Source organism: Rousettus aegyptiacus, unplaced genomic scaffold (assembly GCF_014176215.1).
Source record: "Rousettus aegyptiacus isolate mRouAeg1 unplaced genomic scaffold, mRouAeg1.p scaffold_m13_p_4, whole genome shotgun sequence".
NCBI classification, from domain to species: Eukaryota; Metazoa; Chordata; class Mammalia; order Chiroptera; family Pteropodidae; genus Rousettus; species Rousettus aegyptiacus.
The window spans coordinates 26,808,901-26,830,195 of record NW_023416307.1 but is presented as its reverse complement, the minus strand read 5'-3'; the positions used below and the strand labels follow the sequence as shown (position 1 = coordinate 26,830,195).

Sequence of the window (21,295 nt, the reverse complement as noted above, 5' to 3'; positions counted from 1 at the left end):
TATCTCCCCTGAGTCTTATAGTAATCCATGCATACACTTCTTTCATCATTTCTTTTTAAACTCACATTCACGTTGCCTCAAAAAACTACTCTACTTTGTGTAATCACATTTTAAAAATACATATTCTTTTAAAAAGATAATGCCATGCAGAATTCAGATACCAACCATTTCCGAGTCCGATTGTACTCTCTTTATGATAGCAGAGCTGCAATAATGATAATAGATTGTGTTTTCTCATGTACTTCTCACAATGACCTTTTGGATAGGTATTTTTATTTCTGCTTTGTAGATAAAGTAACTTAGGCTTAAAGAAATGAACAAATTTGCCCAGGGGTTCTCAGGTGTTTATGTAGGATAGCTAGCATTCGTATCCAGATCTCTTATATTGGATCCTTTGCTCTTAAACATTATTCTAGCTTAAAATAGTAGCATAATTGATACTATAATTTTACTATATGAAATTATAAATGTTTATAATATAATTTTTATAATTAGTGCTTTACATAATAAACATGTAGAAAAATAAAATGTGATTTTATTTCTGGATTACTTATTTATATAGCTCTACTTTTACATTTTAAATGGACTTGGTCAGTTCTTCAATTTTAAGATTAATAATGGGACACAGGAGATAACTTTAGTTAATCATTGCTTTTTATGAAATATGTTTTAATTACTAGTGCCTGCAAATGTTTCCCAAATTACAGTTTACAAATATAGACTTGGTCAATTCTTCAACCTTAAGATTAATAATGGTAAACAGGAGATAACTTTTAGTTAATCATTGCTTTTGATGAAATATCTTTTGTTAGTGCCTGCAAATCTTTCCCAAATTACAGTTTACAGCATTTTCAATTTCACACAGTGAGATAAAATATTTATTAAAAACATTCAAATAATGAAAGAAATAAAATTTTGAAAAGAGAAAAACAATATAAATACATATTTTTATGTTTTTAGTCTAGCTCATAGGTTACAGAAATCAAACACTATGTGAGAATACAGTTATTAATTAACTTAGATTCCCAGAGAGAGATAGTGACTCAAAGCTTTTTACAGTTGCATTTTGAACATTAGTTTATTGAGTACTGATAGGCCGGTTGAGGGTACAATAAAACTTTATGAGTAGCTCGATATATATATAGCTGAGCATTTTTCCACAATTATTACTTTGGCTGCCTCATCCAACTCTGGTACAACACAGCAAACAGAATAGGCTATGAAACAAGGTAAGTTTATGGATAATATTTTTTTGTTACTTTCATGTTTTCAAGTAAGTATTCGTTTCCTTAATTTTTGTTAGCAATATTCCTATTTGTCTGCACTTGTTTAAAATAGCAAAGGTAATAGATTTTCATTTGTCATTTCAATCATATAGCCCCTTGTACTAAAATAGGAGAAAACATTAAAAAACTTTTTAAGATAAAAATATATTTTCGACCAGTTCTTCATTATACTTTTAGTCAGATTTAAGCAGAAACATAACAGGTTTCGTTTAATTACTTTATATAAAACAAAATACAAATCTGAAATATTTTGAAAGATAAGGAAATTAATTATGACTAAATACATTTTATTTAAGAAAAAAATATAGTCAGAGTAGAATGCTACATTTTTAAAATATTAAATCTTTTCTAACACATCTTTTAAAGATCAGTCATCAAGCTACCATCTAATAAAGGGTTACTTTATTTGAAAATAAATATACAGAAAAATGACATCAATATATAATTTTCCCAAAAATATTTTGCTTAAAATTACTGTGATCTAAAATATGATTACTGTAATTACCACCTACCACATATGAGCAATTTTAGTACTGATTGTTTATGAGTACTCACATGAGTAATTTAATTTTAGTACGTTAATTTTGTCCTCATTTTCTAGATACAATTGTTTCATGACAATATGCATTTTTTAGACTTCCATTAACAAAAGAAAAGCATAATCATTTTTATTGGCTTCTTGATACCAAACCAAGGTATTACCTAGAGTTAGACTTAAACTTATTTTAAAGTTAAAAATTAAATATAATTGTGTTATTTCTCATATAACATTAAAGAAGTGAGTTTTATTTTCAAGACAGTTTTATATATTACCTGTTAAGTTTACATTCAGGTGTTCGATTGCCAATGCAATAAACAGCTTACATATTTGTTAATTATATAATGTCAATTTTTAAACATTAATTCATAAGGTATGCTTTAAAAATTAAGCTTGTACTTGATGTCAGGCTCTGAACTACTTTCACGATTCTTGCTATTAAGAATATGGCAATCTAACAGAGACATTAACATATGCGTAAACAATTTCAATAGATATATTATGTGCCAGGGTAAATGGAAAAAATGTATGTTTACTCTTTCTCTAAGAGTGGAGAAGGGCTCACAAAGAACACGGCATTTGAACTGGATGTAAGCTGGAACTAACTTAGAAGAGCGTATATGGAAGGATTGAAGAAATTAAATAACGTGTACCAAGAAACACATGTTATCCAAAAAAGTTTCAGTTATGGGGAAAGGATGAGGATATAATTCTGAAAATATTTTAGAGGTAGAATCAATAGGACTAGTTGAATGATTAATATGCTAGAGAGATATGGAAGAGGGAAAAGAAGTTTTTAGGCTGGGACAATTTGATATTTGAACTGACATAGAAAACTACAGGAGGAAGGACTAGTGTGAGAGTTTCCCTCAAATTTTATTTTAAAACCAGCAATTTAAAGCATTTACAACGGATATTCCAAAATCCTATCTGGGTATATGCCATTGAATTAAAATTTATATAAAATCAGAACACAGAAAAGCTATAAAAACTTGAAGATTAAGAAAGATGAGAGATGTTTGGTCAGAACAAAAACAAATAAGCTATAAGATGATTACTAGAGAAAAACTCTTCTCAATCTATATTTAGGTACCTTCTGTATGCTAACTCAAATGTATAATGTTATCTTAAAATAAAATTATATTTTTGATATGAGAATTTGGTATATTTTATTTGTTATTTGAGGAAGGAAATTGAAGATCATATAGTGCGAATCTTGTTTTTTAAACAACTTCTTAATATGTATAATATATACTTTTTCTTTTTGATAATATTTTACATTTGTACTTTTACATGTTTATATTTGCATTCTATTGCACATATTTATATTTATATTTATAATCATTCCACAATATTTTTGTAAAAAAGCTGTTGGGATTTGACAGACAATAGAGTAGGAAGAACTGGTTTTTCTGACTCCGAGAAAATACCTAATTTTCTCCAAGTTTAAAGTTCCTAATGTGTATAATGTGAGTAACAGCATCTCCTTCATTGAACTGTTGTGAGAGTTAAGGATCATAGTACAAATGTGAAGTTTGTTGGACTTGAAAACTGCTCAAATGAGAACAAAGCACACCTTCTTGGAGATCTTTTATTTCCTTTATGTTTCCATCTTTGTACTACTATAATGCACATCCTGAATTCACTCCTTTTATTTAAAATTTTTCCAGTATATATTATAAAGCTATTTGCAGTTCTATTTGTGTTGCACTTAGTTTTTTTTTTTTTTTTAACGAAATGTATATAATTTCATGATAATTATGGTGAATTTTTGTAGCTATGTATCTTACATTTTAAACATATATTTCTTTTCTTTCCTTAGATGGCAAAGAAGAAGTTTAGTGTATTAGAAATCTCTCTGATTGTCCTCTTTGTTATAGCTACTATAATAGCTATTGCCCTAATTGCTGTTTTAGCAACGAAGACCTCTGGTGTTGAAAGTAAGTAACGTTAAAAATATTTACACATTATAGTGAAGTTAAGATAAAGTTTACTCCATAATAGTTATGGATTCAGAAAAGTAAGCTATATGATATGAAACATGTAAAGAAAGATCTTGGATAAGTTACATAATTTTTCTCTTCTTTATATTTAGTTATTTCAGTGAGGAGCCATTGTAATTCAGGAATCTATGTGCTTCAACATTAATGGCCTTCCCTACACTGTATTGCTTAATAAATAGCAAAGAGGTAAAGGGATCAAGCTGTTAATGGAAGGTACAATAGTGGAAGATTGAATAAACCTGCTGTAACCAGTAAAGTTCTTTTAATTAGTAGATTTTAGCTTTGGCCTTCAGACACTTGCAAAGGTGGGGGGCAGATTTTGGGGAACCCTCTTTGTGTTAGGCTCAACTTTTTTTTTAAGCAGAGAAAAGTTGTATGAGAAAAAAAAAGGGGGAGGATGGTGAAAAAGGGCTTGAGGTATTTATCTTTTTTTTCTGAATTATTCTGTCTTAATTTAGAGTTGATGCATACTACTCTGGTCCACCTAATCTACTTTCTCTTTTTTCATTAACTCTTGACCAAATCAAAATTGGAAAGGGTGTTATAAATTATTTTATTTCCTTCTATATTTTATTTCCTTTTGATTCTCCCTCAATACAGTTTGTGAATATATTTCGTTTTTCTGAAGAAGCAGTCAAGAGGGTTCTGCACAGTAAACTTTAAATATCATTTGGATCTTTAAACTTTGAGGACTAGGACCTGAATTTTTGAGTTCTATTTAAATGCTAAATTTATTTTTATTTTTATTATATATAAATTAATGTATTCTTTTAATGCAAATAATTCATTTCTTAAAACTATGAAAAAAATTATTCGATATCATGTTTTATTTTATTGACCTTTTTTATTCCTAGAAATTGATGATTCTACTTCAACTCCAACTACCACCCGTACAACCACTGTGTCTCCTAGTTTAGGAAAATGTCCAGCTGAGTCAAATGATTCGGTCAATGAAAGAATAAACTGCATTCCAGAACAATTTGCAACACAGGTCTGCAACAAGTCTTTAATATTTTTTATGAATAGATATATATTAAAATAATTATATTAAGATAATTATTCAATATTGGATCAATTCCACATTTTTAAAGATGTAACCATCAATTAGGCTGCATTTATTTTTTTATTATAGGTCTGTATAAACAGATGAGACATAATAGAAATTATTGAGCTTGATCTTCTGTATTTCTATTCAATTCTAAAGTTAACATTTTTCCATGCTTAAGAAGTTATTGTTAATTTTATAAACTTTCCTAAAATTCTATCCTCTCAAATCAACCTCATAAAAAAAAAAAAGTATAACCTTTGACAATATAGAACACTTAAGAGAGATTATCCATACTCTATTAGAGTATCTGTAATGATGGCATTCAGAAATATCTGTGGACAATTATTAATTTTTTATCTTTTGGTAATTTGGGAGAAGAAGATGAAAAGGAAGAAGTTAATGGTAACTGAATTGATTCATGTAACCTTAAGATTACGCTTCCTTGATCTTCATAAACTGCATGGGAATAAAGGTCAATGAATGTGTGTGTGTGTGTGTGTGTGTGTATAGCCACAGATGTTTTACAATATCTATATATTATATACATATCTATAATATTTTATATCTATATAAATTAAATATATATTAATTATATTAGATATTAAACATATATTAAAATATGCATATTTGAATCTTACCTTTCTCATTCCCCACCACACACAAAATAACTAAATGAAATAAACTTTCTATTAGCTCTATCTTACCATTGCTACATCATCATTAACATAATTTTCTGATTAATTCGTCATGAAAAATTGGAAATAAATGAGATTTTTTCTTAGGACAACATTAAGAATAGTGAGTCCTATTGCTTACCAACTGATAAAAGAGCTAAATAACAGTGTTTACTGTAGCACTTTGAGCAAATTGGGCAGATATTCTCTTTAGCTAATATTCTCCTTAGGAAATGATTGAAGCTTATCATAGAATTCTGTTTGAAAAAATATATGGGTTGCTAGGATCTTGAAGGGAAACATTTGAAAGACAATGGTTTAAGATTTTCATGCCTACTATTAGCCTTTTAATTCAGGTTGCTAAAGAGTGTTTTCAATGGGAAAGAAGTTAAACTTAGGATTTAACAAATTTTAGCTGATATATTTTATATTTGTGATTTAAGAAATGAAAGTGTACTTAAAATGGTATTTTAAGAAACAGCTATAATTGTACCCAGAGTGTATTAGTAAGCTCAGGCTTCTGTAATAAAATACCACAGACAAGGTGACTTAAACAATAGACACTTATTTTCTTGCAGTTCTGAAGACTAGAAGGTAAGGTGTCACCAGGATTGGTTTATGGTGAGCCCTCTTTTCCTGGTTTGTAGACAGCTGCATTCCTGCGTCTTCACAAAACCTTTCTTCTGTGCATGCACTGGGAGAGAAATGGTGGGGGTGGAGAGAGAGTGAGAGAAAGATGGGTGGCACTCTCTAGTGTTTTGTCTTCATCTTAAGAGGGCATTCGTCTTTTAAGATGATAGCCCAACCCTTATGCTTCTTTTAACCTTAACTACCTCATTAAAGGCATGTTAGGGCTTCCTATATGAATTGTTGAGGGGGCACAGTTCAGTCCATAATAGAGTCAACCCACTATATATGATTACATGTAATTCTATATGTGTACTCATGTACACATAAAAGTAAGAACATACATTTATTTTTATCTACTAAGGTTTATGAGTACTGGTTAATCCTTATGTTTTAATTTTTTTTACTTTTTCAAATGAAGCAGAAAGAAAAATTAATTTATTTTGGGAATTAAAAGTAATAAGAGAAAATTCCTGAAATCCTGAAAAATAGGCAGAATGACTAAACATAAATAATAGCTATCAAAATTTATATAAAAGAAACCAAATTTATTAACATATGAAAAGGAACAATTGGGAAATACTTTTTTAAACTAATATTTTAGTGTGTATATATAGTGTGTTGAATGACATCCTTCAAAAATTCTTGTTTATTTGGAGCCTCAAATGTGACTTTATTTGGAAATAGGGTCTCTGTAAATGTAATTAGTTAAATGAGGTTATACTGGGTTAGGGTGGACCCTAAAGCCAATGACTGGTGTCTTATAAGAGGAGGGATGACATACAGAGATCCACAAGAAAGAAGCCATGTGAAGACGGAAGTAGAGGTTAGAATAATGTATGTTTGAGTCAAAGAATCCTGAGGATTGCCAGGAGCCACCGGAAGCTAGGAACAAGAATTCTTCCCTAGAGCCTCAGAGGGAGCATGGTTGTGCTAACACCCTGAATTAGGATTTCAAGACTCCAGAACTGTGAAAGAATAAATTTCTGTTGACTCAAACCACCCTGTTCATGGCTGTTATGACATTTGTAGGAAATTAATAACAGTATGTTTGGAGAAACTTCTTCTAACTCCATTTTATTATTATTATTTTTTTATTTTAGCAAGATATGATTATAATTTGCTTATTTATTATCTCTTGTTTTTTTAAACTAAGCACCTTTACACCTTTCTAAATCAGTATATCTGTATCTAATTCTACATAATTTTATATCAACATTAAAAAATATTTTATAAAGACTATTGTAAATGATCATCTTTATACAATTATCTGTTTGTATTTCTAGAAGTATTTCTAAAAGATAGATAATTAGAGATAAAATTACCTGATCAAAAGTTGCAAATACTTCAGATTAAAAAATGGGCAGGTTTAATTATATTCTCATTTGCAATGTACATGTATGTGTGTGTGTATGCATATGTGTACCTGATGCACACAATCTTTTCATAGGGATCATAAAATTGCTAAGAATTCAGTATTTTTCTTTGTTAATTGAATGTAATGGCAGCAACTAGTTGCAACACTTCTCACATAAACTAGTTTAAATAATTTAAGTAAATATTGAACTAATAATTAGCTGGAAATAAATACCTTAAACATTTATGTAAGGCCATATCTTTATCTTTATAGTCTCCTTTTCATCTTGATACTTAATTGTTACCCAATAAATATTTCAGTTCTTCTGCATTAGCTGTATGATAACAGAATAGATTATAATCACCCCAGAAGTCAGGAGCCTTTAAAATATATGATCTTACAGTAACGTGCACTGATATGTAAATTTTATAGATCACAACTCAAAGCATCAAACTTTGATAGAGTGTACTTAATTCAATCATCAAATATTTATATTTCTTCCAAGTGAAATGATATTTTAACACATTATATATATGAAGAAATAAGCTTATTTTTTTAAACATTCATTCAGACATTTATTTGAATAAATGAATGTTTAAAAATTAAAGACTGATGCATACAATAACAGTAATAATCATTTAATTCCTTTTATTGATGTTTTATTAGGCCATTTGTGCAATGCGAGGTTGCTGCTGGAAGCCATGGAATGATTCTGTCATTCCTTGGTGCTTCTTCGCTGATAATCATGGATATACTGCTGAGAAAATTACAACAACAGATACTGGTGAGAACTGTTGTCGTGGTGATCCAATATAATATATTTTAAGTGGAATGAAAAATATATGTTTTAAATTTTTCTTTGGAAAATATCATAAATAGATTCAAATGGAAAGTATATGTACAAGAATGTTCAAATTGATTATATTAAGGCTTTACTTATTCTTTCTTTTACAATTGTATTTCCAAATTTAAAAAGGTCATTATTTATGATAAAGGCAATAAAATTATAAAAACAAAAAATATTTAATAGTTATTAATCTTTATAAATAAAAGCATTACTAATGCTAACTTTTTTCTTTCTTTAAGGACTTGAAGCCCAATTAAATAGGATATCTTCACCTACATTATTTGGAAATGACATTAACAGTGTTCTCTTAACAACTCAAAGTCAGACATCCAATCGTTTCCGGTTCAAGGTTTGTTTTTTTAGGTTTCTTAAAAAAGCATTAGTAATAAAAGGCATGTTATGAGCACACCTTTTATACTACCCAAATATTTTCTCAAGAAATATCTATTCTACAACAAAGGACTAATTAGACTAGTTACTCGACTCCTCTGAGCCTGTTTACACAAACGTAACATAAGAAATAGTTCCTCTGGCAGGTATTTTTGTAGAACTGAATAATATAGTCAATGTAAAATATTTGAAACAGTATTTTAAGAAGAATAAATGCCTAATAAACTTTAGTAAATTTTATTATTTCAGCTACAGATTATGATTAAGAACTAGTTTAACTTTTAATTTGAGAAAAGTGTTGATTGTACTGTATAAACATGACTTATATTCAGTAGTTCTTTTTATTGGTATCATTTGTATTTATGATTTTAAAGAAACTAATTTCTGAGGTTTTTTTAACTAGTAGATTACTAGTATGATCTTTTTATTTAGAAGTGAAAACACTATATTCTTCATACATTTCTTTTTTAGCAACAATTTCACAGGAATTAAAAGATTAAAAAAAAACAAAATTCAAAATCCTTATGGGATTTCTAAAGGGATGAACTCTGAAGAAGAACAAAGATCATTAAATTCACAAAAATCTAGTGTTAAAGAATCAATATTTTACTATACTCTTAATTTTTATATTAGTTAAAAATCATTATTTTATATACTGTACTTTCATAGCCAGCTAATCTTATTTATTGCTTAACAATTTATGCAATTAATTTTGTACACAGCTGTTCAACAGTATTAAAATTGTTATGACTAGATTAAAAGCTCATCTATAAAATTATTAAATGTATTACTTTCCATTAGGAACTCACGTGTAGTAATTCAGAATTTGAAAGTTAAATAACAGTTTTGAATCAACTAATGTCAACTTGTTTAAATTTGCAGATTACTGATCCAAATAATAAAAGATATGAAGTTCCTCATCAGTATGTAGAAGAATTTACTGGCACCGCAGCTTCTAGTACCTTGTATGATGTGCAGGTTACAGAAAATCCATTTAGCATCAAAGTTCTTAGAAAAAGCAATCAGAGAATTTTGTAAGTGATTATCTTATTTTACATTTATGTAATTTTTAAATAATTGTTTAATTTTATTCTATTATCATAGAATTAGAAACATCTTAATTTTAAGTCATTTTCAGAAAGAATAACTCTTCTCTCCAAAGAGAGTAGGTGGGCTTATTTGTAAAGATATAATGGTAGAGGGGTTATGTTTTCTGTGGATAAAAGATGCAAGAACATTAATGGAAATACACATATTAGGGCCAACCAAAACTGACGGTGGAGAGCACACTGATACAATTATATCTTTGCCTGTATTTTCACATACCTAGAACCCCTATTGTGTCCTTTCCCTATTATTTATCATATTCTGTAGGATCGATTTGTAGGATCAAGTAGTTCCTATTCAAAGATGGTCTAATTTTCATAGTAATGCTAAAGGATTTTTCTTACTTATATATCAAATTAAATATAGCCTTGAACGTCTCCATTATGAATGTATTGTGAGGAATATTTGTAGCAAGAAATTTACTAATTTTCAAAATAAATTCTTTTGCATTTCTAAGAAAGGTTAATTAAATAATGTCAAAATCGAATCTAAGCACTTACTTTTCTAAAATATATTTTCATAATTTGTAATTAATTTTATGTTAAATCACAAAAATATTGTCATTTAACATTTCTCTTAGTATGTATTTAATTTGCATAAAATGAACCCTTTTTCTTCTTAGAAAATGATTTCGAAGTTAAACACGAATTAATTTTCCCAATTTGTGTCATTTGCAAAAAGAACTTGATAAAGGTAGTTCTTCCTTAGGGTTGTGATCAAAATTAAGAGAGAGAATGCAAGTGAAGACTATATTGGTGATAATAAAGCAAATTGTGTTGATGGAATTAACATGTTCTGGTTATGGTATAATTCATGTGTTCCTAAGAAGTGATCACAGCTAAAGATGATCATATTTAAAATGAAATATTCTGGATGATAACATAGACCCATATTTAGTGAAACATTTCATACATTGCTATGTCCTTTCTTTCTTTCTTTCTTTCTTTCTTTCTTTCTTTCTTTCTTTCTTTCTTTCTTTCTTTCTTTCTTTCTTTCTTTCTTTCTTTCTTTCTTTCTTTCTTTCATGATACAGGTTTGACAGCAGCGTTGGTCCCCTGGTATACTCTGACCAGTATTTACAGATCTCAACCAGACTTCCCAGTGCATATATGTATGGTATTGGGGAACATGTTCATAAAAGATATCGTCATGATTTAAATTGGAAAACATGGCCAATTTTCAACCGGGATCAACTTCCTGCTGATGTAAGGAACTATATTTCTTGTTATCAATAAAATCATTAGATTGGAGCAGATGGTAATTTTAGCCAATTTGAAACTCTCCAGTGATACTTAATCCAGAAGCTTATTTACTGTAGGGATAAGACTGATAGCAAAGTCCTAAATTGACTCACTAAGTGACCAACATATTTTAGGAATGTTTCAATAGGTATTTCTTTTGATTTTGATTTTTATATTTTACCATCTCCTTTTCACTCAACCTTGTACTTAAATGTATCTGTCACTAGTCATTACATTAGAATAATTCCAAACTCTTACAATTGTATATATGCATGACTTTATGTGAGATGGTGTCTGCCTATTAGACATCATATCCAGCATGTATGCCTTCTTCTTTCTCTTCCATAACACGTGATAATCTTTTATAAATTCACGTATTTTCACAGTGGTTGGTTCTCATCATAAGCGCTGAAGCTTAAATTTCTTTATCGTTTTTACAATGTAATTGACAGCTCATTTGAAGTTTCGCCTCATAAGAAGCCCCGAACTCTCTCATGCAGAATTAGTGTTTACTTTTTAACTCTTTAGTCAGAGTTTAGTATGCTAATCATTACAGTGTATGATGTGCATTTAGTTATCTATGCTTCTAGAATATGAGAGTCTTCAGGACAAAAACCATAGCATTTTTTAAAAATTATTTTTTAAATAATTTATGATCGCTTTGAGTAGAATATTAGTTAATTTTTAAATGCCAATACCATTTCATTCCCCAAAATGTATAAGTAAGTTTGTTTTAAGAAACTTCATTTGGTACAGAACCACTAATAAGTTCTACCAATCCTTGTTAACAGCATCACTAGCTGTACTAAGCACCTAATAAACACCAGGCTGAAAACCTCATAGCTATTTTCCGCATATTCTTTCCTTTGAACCTCTATATCCAATCTGCCAAGAAATCTTATTTCTTTCACCTTATAAATGTATTTCCAGTTTGCCTCCACCTTTTCATCTATTCATCAGCTCTCAACAAATGTACTGCAAAAGTTCTTTGTGGGTAGACATCATCATCTGCAGAGCCTTGGGTATACATGGAGCATAATGGATAAATACCATTACCTTATCATGAATAGCTTATTAAAAGTCATTTAATCATAATAAAACAAAGAGAAATTCAGTAACCTATTAATAGCATAACATGTATGTTATGTTATATATTTTTATGTTAATATGTTATAATTAAAATAAGCTAAATTTTTTTGTGTGTGCTACAGTGTTTCACATGAGAAAATTAGATGAGATATGAGGGGTAAATTACAGACGCAAACTAGAATTTGTAAAGGCCATTTTAAATATGTAATCTTTTTACTTTAAATGCACTTAAAATTTTAATTTTCACAATTTTATCTTATAGAATAATTATAATTTATATGGCCATCACACATTCTTCATGTGTATTGAAGATACTTCTGGGCAGTCATTTGGTGTTTTCTTAATGAACAGCAATGCAATAGGTAAGAGCAACTTATCTGATAATATATTTAAATGAGATTTATCATGAATGGTTATAATTACTCTTTATTCCAATAACAGATATTATATATCAAAGTACCCTCTATTAGTGATTTAGTATGTGAAATTATAAGCTGGTTTTTAGTTAGTGAGACAATGGATTTTTGCATATCAGTGCTCTGTTTTGGGGAGAGTATACTATGTTGTAATTTTGAGGCACTTTTTTTTCCCTTCAGAGCAACATGGAAACATATCCATTCAAAACACATCCCATTCCCACAGCCTCATTTGTTAAGATTAATTAGTCTGCCACTACAAATAAAAAAGAGGAAGGTCTACATGGGGGTAGAAAGGAGGAAGGCTTTTTTAGTTTATCATAATTCAAGTACTGTGGTATCTTTTGTTTTTTAATGTGAGTGTAATACCTATATTTAATAGGTAAATCTGTGACAACAGAAGGCCACAATATTAATAATATTCCAGTAAGAATAGTGATATTATATGGTTATCAAGGCAATTACTATGTTTTACATATAAAAAATCAAATTTCTTATTTTTTCTCTCAGAAATTAGCATGTGATAATATGATATTCAGAGCATCTTCAATTAAAACAACTAAATAAAATGTAATTTTAGGAAGAAATCTTTATTTTGTAAAAGGATATTCTATTCAATTTCCAGGGAAGCTATGGCTAGCCTCTGTAGAAGGAACTATCTGGGATATTCTATCAAATCTCATACATAGTGGCATTTTACTTTTGTATTCTTCCTATCTTCAATATTTTAATTTTTCGTAATTATTTTAAAACTGTAAAATTACATAGTTAATACAAAATACTTTAAATAGATATTGCAATTATTTTACCATTATGTAACTTTTTACTATATACATATGCTTTCCAAATTTTATTTTGTAGAGATTTTCATCCAGCCTGCTCCAGTAGTAACATACAGAGTTATTGGTGGCATTCTAGACTTTTACATCTTCCTAGGAGATACACCAGAACAAGTAGTTCAGCAGTATCAAGAGGTGGGTTTCAGGTCTATTTTATAAAATTCTTTTATACCAGTTTTTTTTTTTTTTCATCTTATATGTTCACATATTTAAATGACTTTACTTCAGATATCAGGAGCCTGTTAGCTAAATATATTTTTAAATCTTACCATTTTTTAGATATGAGTAGGTGTTTTTATTCTCTGTATAGTGAAGCCTATGTATATTTAAATGTACATATTTCTGAAATAGAATTCTTTATCGTCTCCTGAGTAGTTGCGTTTAGGAGTTTCTTTTTTTTAGTTAGTTAGTTTGTTTGTTTTTAATAAGAAAGTATCTTATCTTCAAGACTGAGGCTAGGCAATGGATGCATAGGTCATACATCCCTATGATAAAAATCCTAGGTGCAACCAAATTGTGAGGAAGGCTAGTGAAACTTGCTGTTAATGCACAGAAGGTAAACTAAAGGAAAATTGGCCCTGACTTTCAAACTAAGAAGGGAAGATTTTGAAACACAGTCTGAAGTCTTACATCTTAAGGTTACTATCTAAGCAACTTTCGCTTACCTATTAAATAATATCCTAGTGTACGTGAGTCCAAGATGGTCCTTTTAGAAGGGTGAGGAATCCAAGATTTACCTTGAGCCAGTTTCTGAAAATTTCTTCCACATAATTGTTCTGCTGTGCCTCTTGGTATATATATTTCCTAGTGTCAAAGTAAGAGAATAAATCATTTTTATTAATATAAAATTTAAAAATTATGCCTATTTTAAAAATCTTATTTTATTAATATATATTTTGACATAATTCCTATTTCCTAAAATAATCTCAAAGGAGAAGTAATTACTATCAAAAACTGTCTTTAAATAGGATCTAAAAGACTAAAATGAGAGTAGCTAGAGTTTTACACAATTGAATAATTTACAATGTCTAATAATTCCCACATTGCTGTTTATAAATGTGAATTTCAGAAAAGATCACAAAAAATTTACAGTCTCGGTTATATGAAATTATAATTACAGTGCTAGGCTGATCCATATATAGACTTTGCATGCAGTTATCACACCATCAAAACAGGACGGTACATTTTGTGGAGGAATTTGATATTTTATTTGTGGAATATTGGTTGAGATACTTGTCTACTACATGTTGAATAAAGTGTGATCAGCAGTAGTCATGTTTGAGTCACACTTGACATGTGAATGCAGTATAACAGTATGCTTCTTTATACCATTTTATGGGTAGACTTTCAGAGACTTGAATTTAAGCAATGACTTAAAAATCTGGTGTAGGACATAGCACTATTAATCGCTGCTGAATTTAAATAAGGCTCAAATTACGTAAAAGTAGGCAAAAGAAATTTTGTTTCCTGTTTGAAGAAAGACAAGTTATTCTTTCTATGTAAGCTAATCTATTAGCTGCTCTCAATATGTTAAAATGTAAAACATAATTTATTTGAATACTCAGATAGTTTTAAAAGATTGAAAGAAAGTATATATATAAAATATAAAATGAATGATATATAAAGTAACATAATATAAAATAAATATTTTATATACTTTTATGAAATATAAGTTATATCATATATTTATAATACACACACACATACACATGAAGAAAGTTCACTCATGTATCCAAATCTTTAAAGAAATTTTATGCAGGATTAAAATATCTACAAATAGAGTTTTAAAATACTGATATTTTTTGTGAATTTGATATTATCTTTAAATAAATTTAATGCTTAAATTGAATAGAATATAATAATAATATGAATATTTAAAAATTTTTACATAGTGGTTTTTAGACATACATGATGGAGAAATCATGGAACTAAAATACATATATATATTTATAATTAATATATATAAATATATATACATACACACACATACAAACCTAAACCAAAGAATATCCATTATGCCAAATGCCAAATAAAATTATTTGTCTTAATGTAACCTAATACTCAGTTTTTAGTTAAAAAATTAATACTGGTTACACCTATATTTTCACATGCAAAATCACGTCTTCTGTTGTGATGAGGTACTGATACTCTGTTGTGGGCTTGCACTGAGCCTGTTTGGGCCACTGCAGAAATTGGCAAAGGAGAAGCCAATGCCTACATGTGAACAAGATAAGTACCTTATGAAATAACTGAGTGGGAGTCTTGTAGAACATATATTTTATTATTTTTTTAAACTAGGAGAGAAATAAATTCCAAAGTATAAGAGAATAGAAATTATGTACTTTTAAATATCTTTTTTCTTACATGATAACTGTTCATTCATTCATTCATTCATTTTGTTACTGCAGGAAGTAGGAGTATGGTCAATTTCCTTTTTTGCTTATCTCTTTGATGCTATTCTTTTATCCTCTTTTTTTACTTTCCATGCTGTGCAAAATATACTTTTACAAGCATTACTTTCTAAAGTCCTAACTTTCTAATTTCAACACAAAATAAGCAAGAGATGAGTGACAAAATATAAATTTGTTAGATGCTTCATAACAGAATTCTAACAGAATTTCCAGGACACATTTTAGAATGCACGTAACACTAAATACTTGTTTGAAATATGTAGTTATACTTAAATGAATGCTAGAGATATAAAAGAATAAGAAGCATATTAATATTAGTTTCTAATGCTCTTTATTGAAACTAATTAAATATCCATTTACTTCAAGCTTATTGGACGACCAACAATGCCAGCATACTGGAGTCTTGGATTCCAGTTGAGTCGCTACAATTACAGCACAATTGATATACTAAAAGAAGTGGTAAAAAGAAACCGAGATGCTGGCATACCATTTGTAAGTGGGATAAAGAGTTCGTGGGAATGTATACTAAGTTAAATATTGTCACATAATAATAGTGGTAAGAAATTGTCAGGATTATTATATATATGGGTTATTAAGCTGCTTTTTAAGGATAAAATACATTTTATGACCATATATAATGCCCGGATCTATGTGAAATTTTGAGAGTTGATTATGAATTATATTATAACAGAATACATGTTTAACTGTGAACAAAATCATATTTAGTTTTTTAGTAGATTATTTTTAGAGCCTATATACATTTTAATATAATAAAAATTTAATTTAATACATACCCAATTATCATCTCTGAAACAAATGTAAATAATCATTTAATGCTTTTATACTTTAGAATTAGAAAAGCTAATTTTTAAACAATATTGTTTCATATTCAGTGAAATAAAAAGGGGTCTAACTTTACTTTTAATCATTACATTTATAATACGAATTTGTTGAACTTAAATGTTGAAGTTATTAGAGAAATTTCCATACTACTTATTGAAATATATTCTGCTAAATTTTAGGACACACAGGTCACTGATATTGACTATATGGAAGACAGAAAAGACTTTACTTATGATAAAGTTGCATTTAATGGGCTCCCTGAATTTGTTCAAGACTTGCATGATCATGGACAGAAATACGTCATCATCTTGGTAATGACTGGTCTTATATTAATATAATTTTACTATTTAGACTTCTGTATGTTAATAGATTCTCTATCATTTTTTTTCTATTATTGTGTATGTTATGTGCCATTGAGCCAGCTCTGACTACTAATGACCCTATGAGTGAGCGATGTCCACAAAGTCCTGTCCTCAACAGTCCTGCTTAGCTCCTGTAGACTCAGGCCTCTGACTTCTTTCATAGAATTGATCCATCTCATATTTGGTCTTCTTATTTTCCTGCTGCTTTCTATTTTTCCCAGAAACGTTGTCTTTTTCTATCCCAAAAAAACCCTGCCTTTTCATGATGTGCCCACAGTAGGACAGGTTTAGTTTTGTCATTTTTGTTCCAGGCTTAATTTGTTCTAGATCCTACCTGTTTATCTTTCGAGAAGGTCAAGGTATCTGTAGAGCTCTTCTCCAACAGCTTATTTCAAATGACTAATTGTATTTTTCCTATTAGTGTTCTGCACTGTCTAACAATTGCACCTGTACATAGTAATTGGGAATATGAGGGTGTGGATGATCTTAACCTTGGTCTCTAATGACATATCTTTGCTCTTGGTGATCTTTCCTAATTCTTCTATTTTTAGGACCCTGCAATTTCCATAAATAGTCATGCCAATGGAGCAGCATATGAAACCTTTGTGAGGGGAAATGAACAAAATGTGTGGATAAATGAGTCAGATGGGACTACAGCAATTGTTGGAGAGGTAAGTTATAATATTTGGTAAAGTCATGTTGCTCAGATTTTCTATTGTTCAACAAAAAAGTTTTATAAGTGTTTATCAGTGTGTGTGTATGTGCATGTGTATATTTATTTTCAAATCTAATCTGATATTTTAATTGTGTAGAGAAATCTTAGGAAATATTCCAAAATCTCTAAAACAGTTTTATTTATGAAGATGAATACTTTTTAGTGCTATACACAATTAAAACAAAAGCTAACAAAATAGAATAAACAATTTTGATGATTATAATGTTCTGATAATTTTATATACAATAATATATATATGAATTGAGTACTTATATGCTGTGTATTGTTTTATGGTTTACATTTAATTGTCACAATAAAAGAATGAGAAATCTGTGATTAAAATTCCTCGTTTACAGATGAAAAAGTGAATTTGAGAGAGGTGAAGTAACTTCTAATATCGTAGAGCTAAAAAGAACAGAGTACGAAAACTGCCTAGCTTCCAAATGCAAAAATTTTAACCAGTGTAAATATTTTTGCAGAGATGCCTTTGTAAGACATATCAAAAACTATACTGTCTGGATACATTGACTTCATAATTCTGCTTCTTTAATTTAGTGCTATACACAATTAATTTAGACAGATCAGATAGCCAATACTGATAATTTAGATATAAAACAATAATGTTTATCCCAATTTATCTGAAATAGAATCCTTCTAGTTTAATAACATTATTTTAAGTTGTAAGTCATAAAGAGGCATAATATTTGTGGTATTTAGTAGTCTGGACTCTGATGTGAGATTGCCTGGATTTGAATTCCTTCTCTGCCACTTATTAGTAGTGTAACAATGTATTTAACTTCGCTGTTCATCACTTCTCTTATCTGTAAAATGGGTTTAATTATAACGCCTACCTCATCTGTAAAGTGATGCAAATATAGTACCTATCTCTTAAAGTTCTAGTGAAGATTAATGAGTTAATAGCTACAAAAACACTTGGAACAGTGCCCAGCACATAATGTGTCATATTTGCATTTGTTAAGTTAAAAAATAAATATATGATTTTTTTTTCACTTAATCTTTGGAAGTAGTTGGAAATGAACTATTCTTTTATTTTTCACTTCATAAATGCTTCATGTTCTCACTCTCTCTTTCTTTACTCTCCCATAAATTAACTTTAAAGTAGACCTGAGAATATTGTAAATACAGATAGTACATATACCTAAAGAAGTACAATATTATAATTAATTTTTTTCTATTCTCTACTCAGTTTGAATTCTTATTTATTTATTAATTAAATGTATGTATATATATGCATGATCTATTCTTCTAGGTCTGGCCAGGATTAACAGTATTCCCTGATTTTACTAATCCGACGTGTATCGATTGGTGGGCAAATGAATGCAGCATTTTCTATGAAGAACTGAAATATGATGGACTTTGGATTGTAAGTAGGTAGTTTAAACCAGTGATTTTGAACAATGAAAATAAAATTATTTTTCTTGTTGAATAATTATTAAGTTGACAAGATATATTTTATAACATATTAAACATAAAAATAAAAGCTCCTATAATATTTTTCTAGAATGTATAAATACCATACCATCATGTTCATAGATTAGACAAAAATAAAAACTGCAAATCGAGGTTTTTCTTTTTCAGTAATATGCTTTACAGAATAAATTTCATTTCTGTTACTAATGTGTTGTATCTTTAGGACTGATAATTTATGTTTGAAAACAGTTACCATTTGAGGATAATCCTGTAGAGATTATTAAAAGTCTATACTACTCAGCAATTGTAGCAATATGAACCTGAATAAACCCTTACCCTTTAGAAATTTTTTAAACAAGTTATGGAATACAATTAAAATGGGCAATACGTTAAGTGTTCTATCTCAACATAACACTAGAAAACAACATCCTAAGTTGCTGGTACATTTATTAAGTGAAAACAATAATGTTTAAAAGTTTTCTTGGGTGAAGTTTTATTATTGTAGGTATTGCTAGCCTGCTGCTAGGTTTATTGTATAGATTAATGCTGGATTGTAGTCAAGATTTTGACTACAATGGAGACTATAACTACATTTGGGAATGAAAGTACTTGGTGATCCTGGAGTTCTGTATTTCAGAAAAAAAGTCTAATAAATCTGAAAAGAGAGAAAACATTAGGATTTTGTTCAGAGGTATTACAACTGTACAGAATTTTGGAAGAAGAGATAATGAATATCCCTAGGGATAGCTTTGGCTATTTAGGTCCCCAATATTTATATTTTCATGAAGTTCTCATTATTCAGTCATTGTTTTTAGTTATTCATTTAATTATTCATTTATTTATTCAAACAAGTGTTTAATTAACAAGTCTTTACAAAGATAGGAAAATTATGTTTTTTGCTGAGAACATGAAATTGTGAAAAAGGTTAGTATAATATTCAAGATTTCTATGATGGTAATAGAATGAGATGGGGAGGTATTAGTTATTTGACAATTATAATACCTAGCTACTGGCAGAAACAACAAAAATTGCAATGTTTCTGAGTTTTGCTTTCAATTCTAGCTCTAACTTCAATTGTATTATTTAAGCTCAATGTTTCTTTATTTTTATTTTTTTTTTTCTTGCTTAGAAACAACTCTAGTGGAGTTAGGAATATAAATAACACTTTAGCAATAATGAAAGAGAATCTGACTGACTGTGCTATAGAAAGAGCATATTCCATTTTATACCCTTCGAAGACTGAAATATCAGATTTGTCTCTAAAGAGAGGGAGAGGATGAGAAGAGTAAAAGTATCTGAGAAGGGCAAAGTTGTTCTGATGTTAATACAGAAACATTTTGAATAATGCCTCAAAAAAAACAAAAACAAAAACAAAAACAAAAACGCAATAACTAGGATGGTTTCAAAGCTTACTAAATATCATTGAATCCATCATACTATGTATAAACAGTGGAAAGCTCTTGCTTGAAAAATTGCTAGATCCTACTACTAAGTTGTTTCTTTAATTCTTTCACTTCTTCAGATCATTCTTTTTGATAGAATGAACATAAAGTAAAAATAAGTGTAATTTAACTTATAAAATTTTATTTTTATGTCAAATATAAAATTAGTTTTATAATTTACCAAATGTCTAATTTAGATCCCACGTTAATGTTTTTTAAATTTTAAAATTTTAAATATAAAATATAAAATTTGAAAAATGATGTGACCTAATTGTCATAGAAAAAAATTAAATATAATAGTCTAGGTAATTTTAATTAAAAAACTTCAATGTATACTTTAGAATAACTAAATAGCTTTCTTTTGTCGTGGGTATCAAGAAAACATTTGGGAAACGAAAACACATTTACCTTTAAAATCTGTATCACAATGAGAAATTTATACTTTGGAGCACCCTTTATTTCTCACATTAATTCCATCTGAGCAGAGACAACAGAGGTGTAGGAAATAAGGCTTAAAATTGTATAGAAGTTCTTCACTGCAATTAACATAGAAGGAACAAGAAATACTTATTTCTTAAGTATGTGTAGTATGATATATTAATTTATATGTTACCTTTTTTAGTCCAAAA

The 21,295-nt window shown here is 28.8% G+C and overlaps 1 protein-coding gene across 2 annotated transcripts in view; it reads left to right on the top strand.

Annotated features, from left to right (window-relative positions):
* The first annotated feature begins 3,646 nt into the window (after positions 1-3,646).
* SI (sucrase-isomaltase) overlaps positions 3,647-21,295 on the top strand; it is a 78,642-nt gene continuing 60,993 nt past the window's right edge. For both annotated transcript variants that reach the window (XM_016162022.2, XM_036219328.1), the window contains exons 1-12: positions 3,647-3,764; positions 4,682-4,818; positions 8,200-8,317; positions 8,620-8,729; positions 9,653-9,804; positions 10,911-11,082; positions 12,470-12,569; positions 13,485-13,597; positions 16,240-16,365; positions 16,896-17,027; positions 17,630-17,749; positions 19,064-19,177. In XM_016162022.2, coding sequence (XP_016017508.2) covers positions 3,647-3,764; positions 4,682-4,818; positions 8,200-8,317; positions 8,620-8,729; positions 9,653-9,804; positions 10,911-11,082; positions 12,470-12,569; positions 13,485-13,597; positions 16,240-16,365; positions 16,896-17,027; positions 17,630-17,749; positions 19,064-19,177 — 1,512 coding nt within the window. The remainder of the gene's footprint in view (positions 3,765-4,681; positions 4,819-8,199; positions 8,318-8,619; positions 8,730-9,652; positions 9,805-10,910; positions 11,083-12,469; positions 12,570-13,484; positions 13,598-16,239; positions 16,366-16,895; positions 17,028-17,629; positions 17,750-19,063; positions 19,178-21,295) is intronic.